The 17,184-nt window shown below is 43.9% G+C and overlaps 1 protein-coding gene across 1 annotated transcript in view; it reads left to right on the top strand.

Annotated features, from left to right (window-relative positions):
- The first annotated feature begins 2,932 nt into the window (after positions 1 to 2,932).
- Positions 2,933 to 17,184, top strand: part of PDXK (pyridoxal kinase) — a 47,888-nt gene continuing 33,636 nt past the window's right edge. Inside the window, exon 1 of the mRNA XM_054165773.1 lies at positions 2,933 to 3,080. Coding sequence (XP_054021748.1) covers positions 2,988 to 3,080 — 93 coding nt within the window. The 5' untranslated portion in view covers positions 2,933 to 2,987. The remainder of the gene's footprint in view (positions 3,081 to 17,184) is intronic.

Here is a 17,184-nt window from a genome sequence, read left to right as displayed (position 1 = left end):
GAAGAATTGTTTTCTGGTCATTGTTTTGTTTTGCAGTAACTTTTTCAGTGTATAAGCATGTAGGCTTCCCCATATTTTGAAAAACATTGGGGCTTGACACCATTGAGTCACTTCCTCGCTTATTTTTGGTTGTGTATGTGTGTTCTACTTCTTAATCCACAAAAAAGACTTCCATTTTTATTTTCTGCTGGGGTTAGCATCAAGATTACAAGGAGTGCTTACCTTTGTTAGACCTGTCAAGTACATTAGGAAGAAGGTAGCAATCCTGCACAGAATGGGTTTATCCACTTGCTCAAAGAAACAGCTTGTGTTCCTCTGTAACAAACACTCTTTCGCCCCCAGCAGCTGCTGAGGAAGGCAGAGCTCTGCATTTGCACACTCTTTGCCTTTCTTCAAAGCACCCCAGCATCACTACCCACACTGTAGTTTCCTCACTCAGGTAAACAAGCAGTTTGGTATCAGTTGTGCTCTGCAACCTGAGACTTCCTTGAGCCTACTCCTTGCTTTGCCTGTATGTCCTATTAGGTGCAGGAAGTAGCAGCTGTTCAAAACGTAAGGGCAGGCATTAAGAAATGTATGAAATGTGCTTTCCTTCTTGGGGAAGGAATGTACTCCATAGAGAAATAAAGTGTGCCATTTTCTATGATCTGTAAAGGTCATAGAATAAAGATAAAGGTCTCAAGCTGCGCTAGAGGAAGTTTAGGCTCAAGGTGAGGATAAAGTTCTTCACAAAAAGAGTAATTGGCCATTGGAATATGCTGCCCAGGGAGGTAGTGGAGTCCCTGGAGGTGTTCAAAAAAGGATTGGATGTGGCACTTGGAGCCATGGTTTAGTTGTCATGAGGTGTTAAGTATTAGGTAATAGGTTGGACTTGATGATCTCTGAGGTCTTTTCCAACCCAGCTGATTCTGTGATGTGCTTTAAATTCTTCAGAGTTTTGTCTCCTTTAAAGTAGATTTGACCTGCAGTTACCAGTCTGAACTCAGAACTGCAAATGGAAGCAAGGAGCCTTGCCTTTTCCTCCCATGTGAGTTCAGAAAATGTCAACCTCAATCATGCTACCTGATTTGGACCAGGGCAAGGCATGTGTTGGTTGGGAGAGGGCAAGTGGGAATGGGCCAAGGAGTTTGAAGTAGAGGAGGAAGATGAGACAGAAGGGAGGGAGGCAGGAAGGCAGGAGGGAGGCAGGAAGGCAGAAGGGAAGGAAGTCAGGAAAGAAGGGGGGGGGGGGGCGGGGCAGATGGAAAGGGGGAATAGAAGAAGGAAGGATTTGGAGCATAGGTTCAGGTCATTCCTAATGTATACGGTGCAGATCATTGATTGTTTTGACCTCATCTATACTCCAAAGAGATGCACCAATTTCTACAAGTCAAGAAAATACCTACATTTATAGGTGACTCAGAAACTGTTGTTAGTAAGGCCTGCCTAGAACAAACCCTATATTTTGTGACTGGAGTAATGACAGAAAAGAGAACACCATGTTCCCCCATTTTCCAACAGATTACTTATGATGAGGAAAATACGCTTTCAAGTTGCTAAGAAATAATCATGCTATTTCAAGAATCAATTCAAAGCTATCCACTGAGAAGAACAAGAGGCATCAGGCACGATTTCTTGTTGTGAAGGGATCTTTGACTCAACCTGTGATGGTCAGCAATGACAAATGGCTGGAGGTAGATGAAATTCCCCAACACATTATCAAGTCCTATCTCAGCAGAGTCTTGATGTATTGTAGCACTTGCCAGCCAACACATCTTCTTTTACGTTTTGGCAGCCTTCTGAAGGGACTTTTTTAATGTGTGTCAATAGCATACAATTGCAGTCACTTCAAAGCCCAACTGCGGTGGTGGTGCTCTGCCAGGCAGGGGACCTGCAGCTTAGGCCAGGGTGCCAATGCCAGGGCTGCCTGTGGTGTCTGCAGCTTCACAGGGCTTTCTGGGCACCTGAGGAGGGGAAGTGGTAGTGCTTTCAACATGTGTGCTCTTGGCTTCCCAGTACACAGAGGGGCAGGTGTGGCTAGCACTGAGTAGCAGCAGGGAGCGTGGATAGCAGTTCTGGTTAGTGTGCAGGATGGGTGATGTGGGAGCGTTGGGTGCCTGTGTCCTAGCCAACGTTTGAGAGTATCTACAAGCACTGGAAGCTCATGAGAGGCATCAAGTGATGTCTCGTTATATAGGCAAGGGCAGGAAACAAAAGTGGCGGGCGTGGCATGCAGGACCGGGTGACAGGTCCACGTGCGTGGGCTGCCGGTACCCCATGTGGTGTTCAGGACGGTCTGTAGAAGCTGGCATGTGGGAGCATCCTCCTGTACAAAGCGGCCGTGGTGCCTGCGGTATAGAAAGCCTGTTCTGGGGAGGGGGCAGTGACACTGGGGCAGTACCCCTGCAGGTGTCAGCGAGCGCCTCACCGCAGAGCTGGCGGGGCTGACCGGTACCAAAGTGAGGGGGCACAGTCACCCTGCTGAGGAGGGTGGAGGGGACGCAGCATCCTGCTCGCCAAAGGGCTGAGACTGGTCAGACGCGAGCGTTACAGCCGCTCTTCCCTACCGGATGCCGCCGGGCACAGCAGCGCCGCCCGCCGCGCCGCCCAGGGCAGGAGAGGCGGCCGCTGGGGCGCGTGACGGCGCGTGCCGCGTGACGGCGGGGCGGAAGCAGCGGCGACACCTGCAGTGAGAGACGGGGGGTGTGTGTCGCGGGGGAGGCATTAGTGAGGGCCCATTGGCAGGTGCCGCCAGTGGGCATCGCGCCGCGCCGGCTGCCTCAGCATCCCCAGTCAGTGAAGGCTGTAGGCGGCCATTAGGGGCCCGCGGCCACCGCCTGACGGCCTCGGGGCGGAGGGCCCGCGCGCGCCCCGCCCCCCGCGCGCCGGGGGGCGGGGTATGTCTGTGACAGGAGGGGAGGGCAAGCGCGTGACGCCTTCCCCGCTCCGCCCCCTGCTCCAGCTCCCGGCGCCGCCACCTCGGCCCGGGGCGGGCGGGTTGTGCAGTCATGGAGTCGGAGCGCGAGTGCCGGGTGCTCTCCATCCAGAGCCATGTCGTCCGCGGCTATGTGGGCAACAAGGCGGCCACTTTCCCCTTGCAGGTGAGCGGTCGTGGACGTGCCCTCTGCCGCCGTCAGTCCCGTCGCTCTTCCTCTGTGGAGCGGCGAAGGGAGCCGGGCAGGTGGTATATCGGCAGGGCTGCCCGGCGGGCGACGGGGTGGTGGGCGCCTCCTGCTAAGTGAGGGTAAGGTCAGGGGACGGCCGAGATCAGCCTGCCTGGGCGCCCTCCCCGCCCTCTCAAGTGCCATAGTGCGGGGCTGGGGCGGGGGGAGCCGGTGGCTGTGACCGTCCCGGGTGTCCGCGCACCCCGCCGACCGGGGCCGGTGCGGCTGCGCCTCCCTCCGGCTCCGCGCCGCACGGCGCGGCCCGCGGCTCCCGCTAACGTAATTTCTGCCGGCTAGCTTGAGGCTGTGGTACGGCGAGCGGGCTTTAAAAAGGTGAGGGGGCGGGGAAGAGGGGCTGAGTGCTTCTGGTGGGTTTGCTGGGATTCATACTGCGGTGCTCTGCGGGCGTCTGTGCGTTTCGCCGAGGCATGTGCTCCGGCTTCGGCCGGGCGCCTCTGCTTGAAGGTGGCACCGCTGCTGTTGGCAAGCGTACACAGCTTGGGTTTGGGTGCCGCGCTGGGGACGGGGAGCTGGGTCTGGTGGACGGACTGGTGGCTCTGTGCTGGTACAAAGCTAATCCTCGTGCTGGAGCTGGTAAACTCGCACCCGTCGTTTTCTGAGGATCCAGGAGAGCTGGTAGAGTATAAGGACCATTTAATGAGACTGTACAAAGCTGGGCCAGAGAGACTGGCTTCCATGGCCCAGGGCTTGAGGGTATAACTGGATCTTGACCTTCATGGCTGTCATGTGCTGACTTCAGAGTTGCTTGCTAAGGTCTAGCTGACAGTGGGAAAAACATTGGTATGCTTTGGGATGAGACTTTGTAAGTCTCAACTGTTCTCTCTTGTGTAGCTGTAAGGGGCTAATTTAGGGCCTTACCATCAGCAGGTGTTTGTTTCTTGACACATGTAGCTTGCTGTCTAAGAATCTCATTGCCAGAACATGATGTGTTGTGAGATTGGTTATCTTGGTACATGCTTAACAGCTGATGGTGTAATCTCACTAGACTAGACACAGGAGATGGTATACTCTGATAAATTAGGCACCTGAGACGGGGCCTGCAACAAGCTAGTGTAACACCCCTGTATCACCATCCAATTATAATGCAACCAACTCTCTTGACTATTAGTATATGGTGAAGGGTGAGGTGTATATGAAATCTGTGTATTGTGAAAAAGCCTATGTGTGTGGAGACCCATGCCTGAAAGACTGTCATGTTCTGCCGGCCAACTGTCCCTCCTTTCCTAGCAGAATGAGCTCTTAATTGTGCTCCTTCACTTCCTCTAGCTGTCTTTCATGGTGGCAGAAGAGCACACAGTAGTACTTATTCCAGAAATCTCCAATCTCTTAAACTGTTGTCTTCATTTTAGTTCTGTGTCAAAGGTTCTCTTTACTTTTCTGTAGCTCAACATTTCTGCACCCTATGAGCCTCTGTACAACTGTCTCATGTAACCTGACAAATCAGTTCCTGTAATATGTCTCTAGTTCCTCGCTGGTTTCAGTTTAGGAGGCTTTAACTGTGTCATGTTCCTTTAATGTATAGCATATCAAGAAGTTGCTGTGGCAACCCTTAATGAAGCTGTGCTTGCTAGAATCTTATTTAAACCCTGTTTATGCTAGAACATGGGATGTAGCAAGTTGCCACCAAGCAAAACTTTTGGGTTTTATGTTTTCTTGAAACAAGGGAAGGAATTGCAAACTTGAGTCTCTTTATTATACTTTTTTTATATAGGTAAAAATGAAACCTGATGCTAGTCCTGAGAATGGGTGCAAATCCTGCATGCTTATGTTATCTCCCATTCTCTTTTTTTTTTTTTTTCCACTTTGGTTTTCTGAACTATTAATAGTTAAATGAGGCTTCCTTCTGACCTCATCAGTATTGAGTTTGCAAATCAAGATGGTTATAGATAGGTGTGTGTGTATGCACATGAGGTCTGATGGGCTTAAGTCATAGGATCAGAGGATGCATTGAGTTCAAAGGGACCTTTAAAGATTATCTAGTCCAACTCCTCTGCAGTAAGTAGGGACACCCCCAACTAGATCAGTTCGCTCAGAGCACTATCAAGCCTGACCTTGAATGTCTCAAAGATGAGCCCTCCACCACCTCCCTGGGCTTATTCTAGTGTTCCACAACCTGCATAGTCAAGAACTTTTTACTGATGTTCAATCTAAAGCTACCCTTTAGTTTCAAACCATTGCCCCTACAAGCCATTATAAACAGTCACTCTCCAGCCTTCCTGTAAGTCCGTTTCAGGTACCGGAAGACTGCTTTAAGGTTTCCACAAAGCCTCCTCTTCTTCAGGCTGAACAATCTCAGCCCTCTCAGCCTGTCTTCATAGCAGAGGTGCGCCAGCCCTCTGATCATTTTTGTGGCTCTCCTCTGGACCTGCTCCATCAGATCTATGCCTTTTTTTTGTCTTGCTGGGGACTCCAGAGCTGGACATAGTACTCCAGGTGAGGTCGCACCAGAGCATAGTAGACTGACAGAATTACCTCTCTTGATCTGCTGGCCACACTTCTTTTGATGCAGCCCAGGATGCAATTGGCTAATGGAACAGTTCAGGAATCTGCATTTGGACAGCAGCATCAGAATAGAAACCAGACATGGTTTCACCTGTTTGCAGATTTCTGCAAAAACATCAGTCATACTTGAATGATTTGGTCTCTGGTGGAAGTCTGTGACATTATTATGTATTAGAAATACCCAGCATAGCAATGTACACAGCAGAGAGCTCTTAGGGTCTTTCTTTTTTTAACCAGTTGGCTTTGTTTTGTCAGGTTTCCATTACATGGAAAACTGAAATATTGAAGAAGTAGGTGATAGGTGTGTGGAAAGACTGTGAAGTATGTGGTAAATGTTTGGTATATAGCAAACTCACTACCATACAGTAGAGCAGTTATAATAATGGAAGTAATATAGCTGAGTAAGAAATGATAGAACCCTTTACACTATTTCAAGTTAAAATACATTTAAGTAGTTTGAGAGTCTGAATTAATTAAGTAGTTTGAGATTCTGAATTAATTAAGTAGTTTGAGATTCTGAATTAATTAATTAATGGATCTTACAGGAAACACACCCCTGGATTTTCAAGGTAATAATATGCCAGGAAGTGTCCTCAACTGTGCTTTGAATTCTGCCTTTGTCAAGAGTTTAAATAGTGCTTCCACTCATGGTTTTATGTCTCTTTAGGAGTTCTGAAGTTGGTTCTGAATAATTACACAATTATTTCACAATTGTGTAACCTGAGCAGCTTTTGGTATCAATAAATGGGTTTAGGATTGTCTAGCATTTAAGAAAGGAAAAGCGGTAGGGTGTATGTTAACTTAGAGAGTTCCCACTCTCAGTCAGATAAATAGTTTTAAAATGCCAAAGAAAGTTTCTTCCTGTTGGCTAAAAGTTATCAAAGTTTTCATGATACAAAAGAATAAAAATTATATTTTCACCTTGCCATTCAACATTACTTTTATCATACATGTTTTCTTCCTAAGAGGCATCTCTTATTTGCTCATTTTGAATACTGTTGTAATTTACCTTTTTTGCCCACCTTCTAGCTAGGTAGAGTGTGGCAGTAAGTATAGGATGCAGCACTGGCAAGCAGAGCATTACAGTCCTCCTCACACCCCGGAGTGAATGCATAAGGGCAGGCTCATTTCTGTTCTGCACAGGTACTTTATATTGACCATCAGGATAATTTTGTTAAGTAAGAGATGAATTTCAAATTCATATGCTATACCCATTATGATATTAGTGCTTATGAATTGAGTATTCTGGTCTTCATGTTCAGTCCTTTGGGCTGCTATGAATTTTCAAGAAAGGGTTTGAAAGTACAAGGAAGGGCAGGAGGAAGGCCCAGTCGTTTTCACCTGGGGATTGGACATCAGAATTTGGTTGCCACTGGACTGGATCATATTCTATTCTACTGCAAGCCAGAGACTGTTATCTTTTATTCTGTACAGGTAACAGTGAAACCCAGAAAGTTCTGTATTTTCTGTTCTTACCTAGTTTGGTAAATACTGATGGAACATGACTACTTGTCTCCTTTTTCATTTCCCCTCCCCGCCTCCTCTGCTGAATAGAAATAGTTGTCTGTTCAGGAATTAATAAGGGCAGATGATTCTCATTCCTAGACTAGTCCTCAGTGATTCTCCACTGCAAAGGAAACCTGTAAGTCTACACTTCCAGGTCTGTCTTAATTGTAGAAAAGATGGGAAAACATCTTGGCCAGCACAGATGGTAATTTCTTTGATATTTAAGGTTAATCTTGAATCTTGTTCTGCCAAAGGTATAACCAATACCAACCTATCTGTAATTAATATCTGCTACCCTAGAAAAAAGTTTAAGGCTCTTTTATTTTCTGTCTTCTGTTGAGTAGCATACTGAAATGGATTAACTATTGTACAGAAGGAGAGATAGAGAGCATCTCTTACTTAAGATGACTGCTTGTTCTGTTTCTCAAAGCCTACGTATATTGTATTAATTATGTGAGTCAGAAGGATGAATCAGTCAAGTCTGTACAGAATAACAGGAATAAATGTACCTACTGGCTAGTCCTTACTTCTGTTACAAGTCAAAGGCTGGGAAGGCCTAAACCTTAAACAAAAAAATAAATACAAAGATAAAAGCTTGTGTTTGCTCTTTGTAATGTCCAGAGATTTTCTAAATTACATATTTGAGATGAGAGTTGTAGCTCTAGATTCATGCTTCAAATGAAGCTTGTGGAGGAATGGTTTTCTTCCTTGCGTATGTTTTTGTTCTTGTAACAAAGGTAAACAGGGGACAGAGGGATTTTAAAAAACCCAAACTCATGACCACTCTGGAAAGGCTTCTGCATAGCTATGTAACCTGCCTTTTCTTATTCTGTGGATTTCAGTATAGATGACCTCTCGGCAAGATGAGACCCTGAAAAAGACTTGTAATCCATGAAGTCCTACTGAGGTAGTTCCCCACCTGGCAGTATGGATTTCTGTGGAAGGACTTTATCAGAATTTTCCAGAATTGCTTGCCCAGATTAACCCACCTCTGAAGAAAGAATTGCTCTGGATCTCTAGGAGCTCAGATGTACTGTGAGAACTTTGAACTTCTGAGATTGTAGGAGATAGATGTTTGACCTGTGTGGTAATTAGAAGGGGAGTGAGAGAAGGGTAAGAGAGGACAAGCAAAACATTGGGATTTTGGGTTTACTTAATAGTAGTTGACATTTGTATACCACTGTAGACTAAGAGATCTCATTCTCTCTTTTTTTTCCCCCAAACTTCTCACAGAAATCTCTTCAACTACTAATGCAAAAGAATAAACATGAAAAATGAGATTGATTTCAACCTGCCTAAAAGATGTGCAGCTGGGACTGCTGGTGTGCTGTGGACTCTAAATGACAGGACTTAGCAAAGCTTCTAATAAACAGAGAGCAGGGCTGACTGAACCATCATTATCTGAGGTTGAGTCTAAGTGTGTGACAGTGGTATGCATAACTGTTCCTACAAGTCACCAGATTGTGGCAGCTCCTTAAACCAACTTCTGTCAGGACAATATCAAAAATACAGCCATGAAAATACAATAATGCTGAGGGATGATCCCCACAGGTCAATTGTATATTACAATTGAAAAGCTAAAAAAAGGCATTTTAGAATGCATCAAAACTGTATTTTTGCAGTTTGTGTATGAGACCAGTTGGCATGTTAAACTTCTTTAAAAATGTGATGATAAATATGGGGAGAGGCTGAGGGAGCTGGGGTTGCTTAGCCTGGAGAAGAGGAGGCTCAGGGGAAACCTTCTTGCTCTCTCTGACTACCTGAAGGGAGGTTGTAGACAGGCAGGCACTGGTCTCTTCTCCCAGGCAACTGGCACCAGAACAAGAGGACACAGTCTCAAGCTGCACCAGGAGAGGTTCAGACTGGATGTTAGGAAGAAATTCTACACAGAGAGAGTGGCTGTCCATTGGAATAGGCTGCCTGGGGAGGTGGTGGAGTCACCCTCATTGGAGGTGTTTAGGAGGAGACTTGATAGGGTGCTTGGTTGCATGGTTTAGTTGATTAGGTGGTGTTGGATGATAGGTTGGACACGATGATCTTGAAGGTCTCTTCCAACCTGGTTTATTCTATTTTATTCTATTTACAGTGATTATTATTAGTAGTAGAATTTGCTATCTTTTTCAGTATGTTGGAAAAATTGGAACTATGCAGATGCCTAGAGTGAGGTTTAACATAAACTGAGGTGTGTGCTGTAGTGAAGAAATAGTAGCTTCTTTTTTCCAAAACATAAATGTAATCTTTTGATCTAACACAATACAGCAAAGTGGAAAGATTTTGGAAGACCCCGTTTGGTTTCTACAAGGATGTGCAAATATTTGATTTCAGAGCAAGCAAAACTGCCTTACCCTGGTTCACTCACTTCCCTTGGACTAAAAAGAAACCAAAAAAAGGGTTGTCAAGAAACTGCACATCTTACAGGACTGGAAAACCTTGCCTAAAGGTGGATCTGTACTGTTTGTGTGGAGAATATCATGTTCTTGGAGTCAGTAGCAAGTGTTTACTTGTTTAAGACATTATTTTTTATTAGTGGGAAAGGTCCTTAGGTTCTACTTTTAAGTCTTAAGACTTTTGGCTTAAATTCTTGCAGTTACTATGTCTTATTTCTACTCCAAATGAAACAGTTGAGAGAATATTATTTTCTGTATGAACAAACAAGGACAGATAATGTAGAGTCAGCAGTGCTCAGATATCTGAAAAGCAGAGGAGCTTCAAGTCAAAGTTAATTTCATCTATGCATTAAAATTTACTGAAATGTATTAAAAATAAATATATACTTTGAAATACTGACTCTGTAGTTGTATGTGTGATGGTGGCATAAAGGTACACCTGAGAAAAAATGGTGACATACAGAGCTACTCTGAAACCTCCCTTTTAGTCAAGTGTTCCTTTTTGATTTTTGTTCTCTATTGATATTAAAAATGGTGGCCACCTTTCCTTGAAGAGCATATTGAGTCATTTTAGGTAAGGGATGCAACATTATCCATGGCTGACTGAACACATGCCAGGCAAGTATTTTTAGACTCTTTAGGTTGAAAAGATGCAAGTGGAAGTTCCACTTCAGTTGCTTGTGTTGTGTGGAAAACAGGCTTGAGCTGGTGAAGCAGGATTAATGTGGTGAGTTGGACATTAGTCCTGGTATTGTAAAATGTTCATTCTTCTTAAGTTACTATGCGTGGTAGAGTGTGCAGCTGTATAGTAATCTACAGAGGGGAGGTGGGGGGGGAAAGAAGGTAAATGATTACCACAATGTTTGAAACATGCCAGGAAGATTCATGTTGGCAGAAAACACATGTCCCAAAAGAAGCCAGACTAGTTCATCATCTTGTGGTTTGGCAGCAGTGGGGTAACTTGTCATACCAAAACCCATTACCGTGCTGAACTTCCTCAGTTGTTCCAAGCCTTTTTTAAGGGCTTGTATCTGTTGATGCTAATTCATCTGTGACACCTCTGAGCTCCAGTTCCCTTAACATCTGGAACAGTTATCCATAAAGCAGGAAAACTGTGATGCCAAAACCTCTTAGGTGATTCAGTAACAAAACAAACAAACAAATAAACCCAACCAAACACAACAAACCCCAATTCAGCTTCTGTCATCCTATGTAAATTGTAAGCATATGGACTGGTTTAGGCCAAGTAGATACCTGCAAAATGGTCATCCCTGTGGCAAAACAAAAGCTGGAGAGCCATTTTCTGATCTCTAGATGCAGAAGTTTCCAAAAGCCAGGATTTTTCTGACCAGCAAAACTTTCCCAGTTTTATGACAGACTTTCCCCTTCTTCCCCATTGTGGGGTCTGGTCATATTTTACCTCTCAGAAGAGGATCTGTGTGGAAATCTCAAGTGAGGATGACACAGCTATAAATGACCTTAATAAGGTGAGGGGAGGAATCCATGGCAGTCTTCAAGTGTAGCATTTATTGGGTTGAATTTGCTACCATGATTGAAACTGCTAAATAAGTGAAGTGCTGGTCTGTCCCACAGTGCCAGAGTAAGGTAACAATTTTTTCTTAAATTGGGCAGATTGCTACCCAATATAGTGAACTGTATTTTCTTTAATATTCTCTTTTATAGTTCTCTATTAATATATTATTATTGTTACTGTGTGCTTTCATCCTGAATGTTAGTGTTTTTTTATAGCTCCTCTACTCTCTAATTCTGCCTCCATCTTCTGGAAGAGGCAATTAAAACTAAGTGCTAGCAGTATGTATAAAATAAAGCCTGCTAAATTCTCAAAATTTGATGCTATTTTTGCAGAATTCTATACTGGAGTTTATGAGGATATATTTAGTAAGATTTGGCCTAAATCTAATCAATTAAAATATATGTATTTTTTGTAAGTCTGTGTATCGTCATAGATTTTTACAGTATTTGCTTTAGGTGGTGACTACTACTGAACAAGCTTAGCCTGAAGGAAAACTTTTTTTTATCTATTCAGCTCTTCACTATAATTACTCTCAATTTTCTGGCAGAATACAGTCCCTTGTTCCCATAGGTATAGGCACAAGATTACCTATGGTGGAGTCACCATCACTGGAGGTGTTTAGGAAGAGACTGGATGGGGCGCTTGGTGCCATGGTTTAGTTGATTAGATAGTGTTGGATGATAGGTTGGACTTGATGATCTCAAAGGTCTTTTCCAACCTGGTTAATTTTATATTATTCTATTCTGTGCAAGCCATCAGACACTCCAAGCAGCTAACAACAGTGAGGAGAAAAAGTTAGTTTTTTAAATGGTTAAAGCTGAGGCCAGAAGGGGTAGTTTTTCCTCCAGCACATTAACTATTTGTTGTTGCTGTTTGTGGACCAGCACAAGCCACAACCTGTGTCACAGCCCATTCCTTTTGTAGTTGAATATTGTCAGGAGCTTTACGATGGGGCATGGTTGTTTCTGTTCTCTCTGTAGTTAATGGAAGAGCATTGTGCTGCTGTTCATTCATACAACAAACAAACAAATATATGGCAACTTCGTGTTTAAATTAGAGAGGTTTTGTATTGACACTTGTGCTCTAGGGTAGGCTTTCATGCTCTGCTGGCTTCAGTAGCTAGCAAAGCCAGCTTGAAAACTTCTTGTCCTTTGCTTACCGACACCAGCTGGTTCTTCCACCTGCACTATTTTGCTGTCCACTTCAGCTCTTCAAGGTAAGTAATTTTGTGAGGCCGTGTGGTAAACTGTTCTGAGAAGCCATCCAGGTTATAAATAACTTAAGAGGGAAAAGAAGAAAATGTTCATTTATATTGTGAGTCAATTTCCTGACCCAGTTCCCTGCCCAGCCCCACAGACAGCTCTTTTGGCATAACTGAGGTGCAAGAGCAGGAGCAAGCTCAGGCTCCAGCACCTGGCATCCACTGAAGGAAACATTCCTCAAAGCATGCTCTTATCTAAGGTATCAGCTTGCTCCAGAGGATTTGATGAGACATTGAAGTGTTCTTCAGAAGCGTCACTCTTTTCCTGTGGTGGCCTTGGTGTGATCTTTACATACCATGTAACCTCTTTCAGGAAGTTGTTTCCTGTTCCATTTTTCCAAGCATGTGCTAACTTGTAGTTTAACGTGTAAAGGTTTGGTAGGAGCGAGATCCATTCATTAAGAAGGCCAAATACAGTTTGTGTGCTGCTGGATGAGGGTAACTCCACCTTAGATGTACACAATGAGCTTGCCACACCTTGCTAACGGAGGGGCAGAGAGCTAGCCATCCAAATTTTGAACAGCAGGACTAAAAATAAAATAAAAACCAGAGAAAAATAATGTATTGTGGGATTCCCAACCCCTCATTTAAGTCGCTAAAATAAACAAGAAATTAAGTCCTTGCCTATTTGGACCAGTTGCTGCTGTTATGTCTGCCACTCCTACTCAGTGTTTGCAAACTTCCTTATGTAACACTGCATGATTCCAGTTGGCAGGAGTTTGCAGTGACAAGTATGGTGTTTTTGTCATGTTACATCCAAGTGTTGAAGGAAGCAGCATGAAGATGGTGAAGGTGAAATTTGCAGTGAACCTGTGGATTTTGTGAACTGCAGTTTCTCCATCTGAAGTCAGGATGTAAAGTCACCATTACCTAACAGTAAAGACAGTCTCAAGATTGGGAGGGTATTTTTTTTTAGGTGGAAGGCAGTCAGACACTGACAGCAGCAACTTTCTCCTTTCTGTTTGTCCTTTAGTGGGAAGAATGAAGGGGGAAATGGAAGCTGTTACTCCCATGTCTTTCAGTTACCTTAGTCCTTATAAACTGGTGTCAGTGTCCTGAAGATCCCTCAGCTGATCCCACCTCAGATGGCAGTTAAGACCTCCTGCCCATAGGAAGGTTAATAGAGCAATTATGCCACAAAATTTTTGACTGCAGTAAGGTCGATCCTGAATTGAACGGGTGTAATGCACGGAGTAATGGTGATGAGCGTGTGCATCTTGCAGGCACAAGAGGCTGTTTGTTTGAGCAGCCTATGGAAACACCCACTGCTGAGGTAGAAAAGGAATTTCTTAGTGCTGAACAGAATGGCCTAGAGGGAATTTTGTTAAAGGCATGTATTTTATGTCATCTTAGTCTCTCCCATTGAATAGTTAGCAGTGCGCAGCAATCAGTCTGTTAGTGTGGAAAGTAAAACTGAGTGACCTGGAAATACTTGCTTTGAAGCGTTCCTGTGTCATCAAGATTTATTTGGAAGACTATTTTTAAAGTGTTGTTATCCTTATCTTGAATTTGGCCTTTTTATGCTTCTTATATATATATAGTTAATATTGCAAGCCTTTTCAGAAAAATCATGAACAAATTCACTTCAGTCTCAGGCTGTTGGAGTAATTTCTGTTCAGATGGTCATGATGTTACAGTTGGATCAGCCCATCTGCAGATTCTCAGTAAATACCAGTTTTCCAGAGCATTTTGATAAAAACTGCAGTCTGCTCTGGCAGAAGAGAGGCATTTGTTTGCTGCTCCAGGCTTCACTATTCCTTTTTGATGTCCAGTGCTGAAGTCAGCTTGTAGTTCCTGAACACTGGTATGCAGTTGATCAGAGGTGAAAAGGGGGCATTGCTCAAGAAACAGGCATTAGGCTATCTGAGGTGATCATCATGTCTTGGTTTTGCTGACATGAAGCTGGTTAGTTTGGGGACAGAGGACTTGTGGCCATAGAACAACAATGAATCACCAAATAAATGTGACTACAGCATATATAAAATATCCCAGACTGCTTCTACGCCTGCCTACCTTCATGTCATGTATGTTCTTCTGTAGCTGGGAACTACCACACCTGTGTCTGTCTTTGCCATTAGTGAAACAACTCTTTTTTTTTTTTTGTCAAGACTTTCTTCTTTCTAATTACCTGGTTTGTAATTGTCTATTTCTGCCCTCACAATCTGAAGTGTCCTATTTGATACCTGACTGCAGATTAATGAGTCACCAATAATATCTTCAGCATCCCCATTCCTAAGCTAGTTTATCTGCTCTTGTATTTTTATCCTGGCACAGTATCTACAGTGTCTTAATGATTTTTCTTTGCAGTGTCTTTTCAAGTGTTGCACTAAAATATAGCTGTATGTACAGAGTTCTCATTATCTGCTTGATATGGGTTATTAAAAGCTCAGAAAGAGAAAAAAGAGATTGGGTTAGTCAATAGCATTTACAGTTCAGTTTATCAGCCCACGCCAGCAATTATGCCTGCTCCACTAATTGCCAGGACATGAGTTTTCTTTTTACCAAGTTCCTTTTCTCAAATTGATGTTCTAATTTCTACACCCAGTACAATGTATGCTTTTTGATTCAGTATCAAAGTGAAGGAGATGCAATTAAGTGAAAGAGCTGGCACACAACAAAAAGGTGCAAGTTGCAAACTGGGAAATCCTTTCTCCCCTCAAAATAATTTGATTACAGAAATTCAGCCTTTTTATACATGTTTATGTTCTATGTCCAGAGAAATACAGTGGAGCAATGATAGTCACTGGATCTATAATAATGGTTGTGTAAGACAAGGTGCATAAACATCAGCATGTATATTCAAATGACTTGCAATACAATGGATAGAGTGTTTCATGACCTGAAACAAAAACTTTCTTTTTGAAAAGTGTTGCTGTCATTACTTTGTTAAAAAACAAAACAAATAACAAACAAACCCAACCCCCACCCCCCCACCTAAGCCAAATAAACAAAACAAACCCAAATAACCCCCAATTAAAACAACAAAAACCCCACCCCCACAAAACCCCAACAGCAAAACAAATCAACCCAAACTAACAAGAAATCAACCCAAGACTCAGTTACCTCATTTGACAGGGTAACTTTAACTGTGTTACAACGGTAGAATCACAGAATTCTGTGATTCCAACTTAAAAAGAATCATAGAATCATTAAGGTTAGAAAAGACCTATAAGATCATTCATTCCAACTGTAACCCAACTACCAGGACAACTAAACCATGTCCTGAAGCACCACATCTACATGCTTCTTGAACACCTCTAGGAATGGTGACTCTACCACCTTCCTTGGGCAGCCTGTTCCAAAGCCTCACCACTCTCTCAGGAAAGTAGTTTTTCCTAATGTCCAATCTAAACCTCAGCGCAGCTTAAGCCAATTTTCTTTCATGTTGCTAGTTACTTGGGAGAAGAGACCAGTACCAGCCTCACTACAACCTTCTTTCAGGTAGATGTAGAGAACAATAAGTACTCAAACCGTGGCCTCACTAGGGCCGAGTACAGGAGCACAATCACACCCCTACTCCTCCTGGCTCATGTTCAGCTAGTCATCTACCAGCACCCCCAGATCCTTTTTCACTGGGCTGCTTTCCAGCCACTCTTCCCCAAGCCTGTAGTGTTGCTTGACCCAAGTGCAGGACCTGGCACTTGGTTTTGTGAAACCTCATTCCGCTGGCCACAGCCTGGCCATCCGGACAGTTTTTAATCCAGCCAAGAGTCCACCTGTCTATGCCATGGGCCAAAAACTTCTCAAGGAGAGTGCTGTAGGAGACTGTCTACCTGGGCTTTAGTAAAGCCTTTGACACTATGTCCACACCTTTCTCTCATCCACTAGGGGAGTCACTTGTTCATAGAAGGAGATGAGGTTGGTCAACCAGGACCTGCCCTTCATGAACCCATGCTGTCTGGGCTTGAGCCCACTGTTATCCTTGAACGTGCACCCAAAACAAACTGCTCCATCATCTTCCCCAGTACTGAGAATAGACTGACAGGCCTGGAGTTCCCCAAACCCTCCTTTTGGCTCTTTTTGTAGATGGGTGTCACGTTGGCAAGCACCTCCCCTGTTAGCCAGGACTGCTGATAGATGATGGAGAGTGGCTTGGCAGACAACTCCACCAGCTCTCTCAGCATTCTGGTCCCATAGACTTGTGAGTGTCCAGGTGGCATAACAGGTCATTAACTGCTTCCTCGTGGACTATGGGGAGTTGGTGATGCTCTCTGTCCCTGTCAGGAGGCTGAATACACCGAGGGTAATGGCAAAATGTTAAAGACTGAGGCAAAGAAGGCATTAGGTACCACAGGTTTTTCCTCATCCTTGGCAGCAGTGTTCCCCCCTTCATCCCATAAGGGGTGAGTATTTTCCTTGGCTTTCTTTTTTGTTGTTAATGTATTTGTAAAAGCCTTTTTTGTTATTCCTCCTAGCAGTGGCCAGGTTGAGTTCTAGGTGGGCTTTTGTGTTTCTGACGTTCTCTCTGCATGACCTAACCAGATCCCTGTACTCTTCTTGAGCTGCCTGTCCCTCTCAGAAGAGGTGGTAAATTCTGTTAATGACTTTCAGTTAAGCTCAGTTTGAATATATAAAAAATTTGAAGGGATGGAATGGCTTTGGTTTCTGTGATACAGTGATTTTGTAGACAAATACAGGTACTACTGGTTAACTTGATTGGTAGATTACACACATGCTACAAGTCAGCAGTTTGGGAATGTACCACAAGTTTTCTTGACAATTCCTCATGTGTCTGTGTAAGCCTCTGTAACTTCTTTGTTTATGTATGTCTTCATGCTGTAGAGCTTCCATCTTTTGACTGATGCTTCTGTCAGTGTTACACTGCTTCAA

This window comes from Dryobates pubescens, chromosome 12 (assembly GCF_014839835.1).
Source record: "Dryobates pubescens isolate bDryPub1 chromosome 12, bDryPub1.pri, whole genome shotgun sequence".
NCBI lineage: Eukaryota > Metazoa > Chordata > Aves > Piciformes > Picidae > Dryobates > Dryobates pubescens.
The sequence above is the reverse complement of the archived record's forward strand: the minus strand, read 5'-3'. Positions and strand labels throughout refer to the sequence as shown.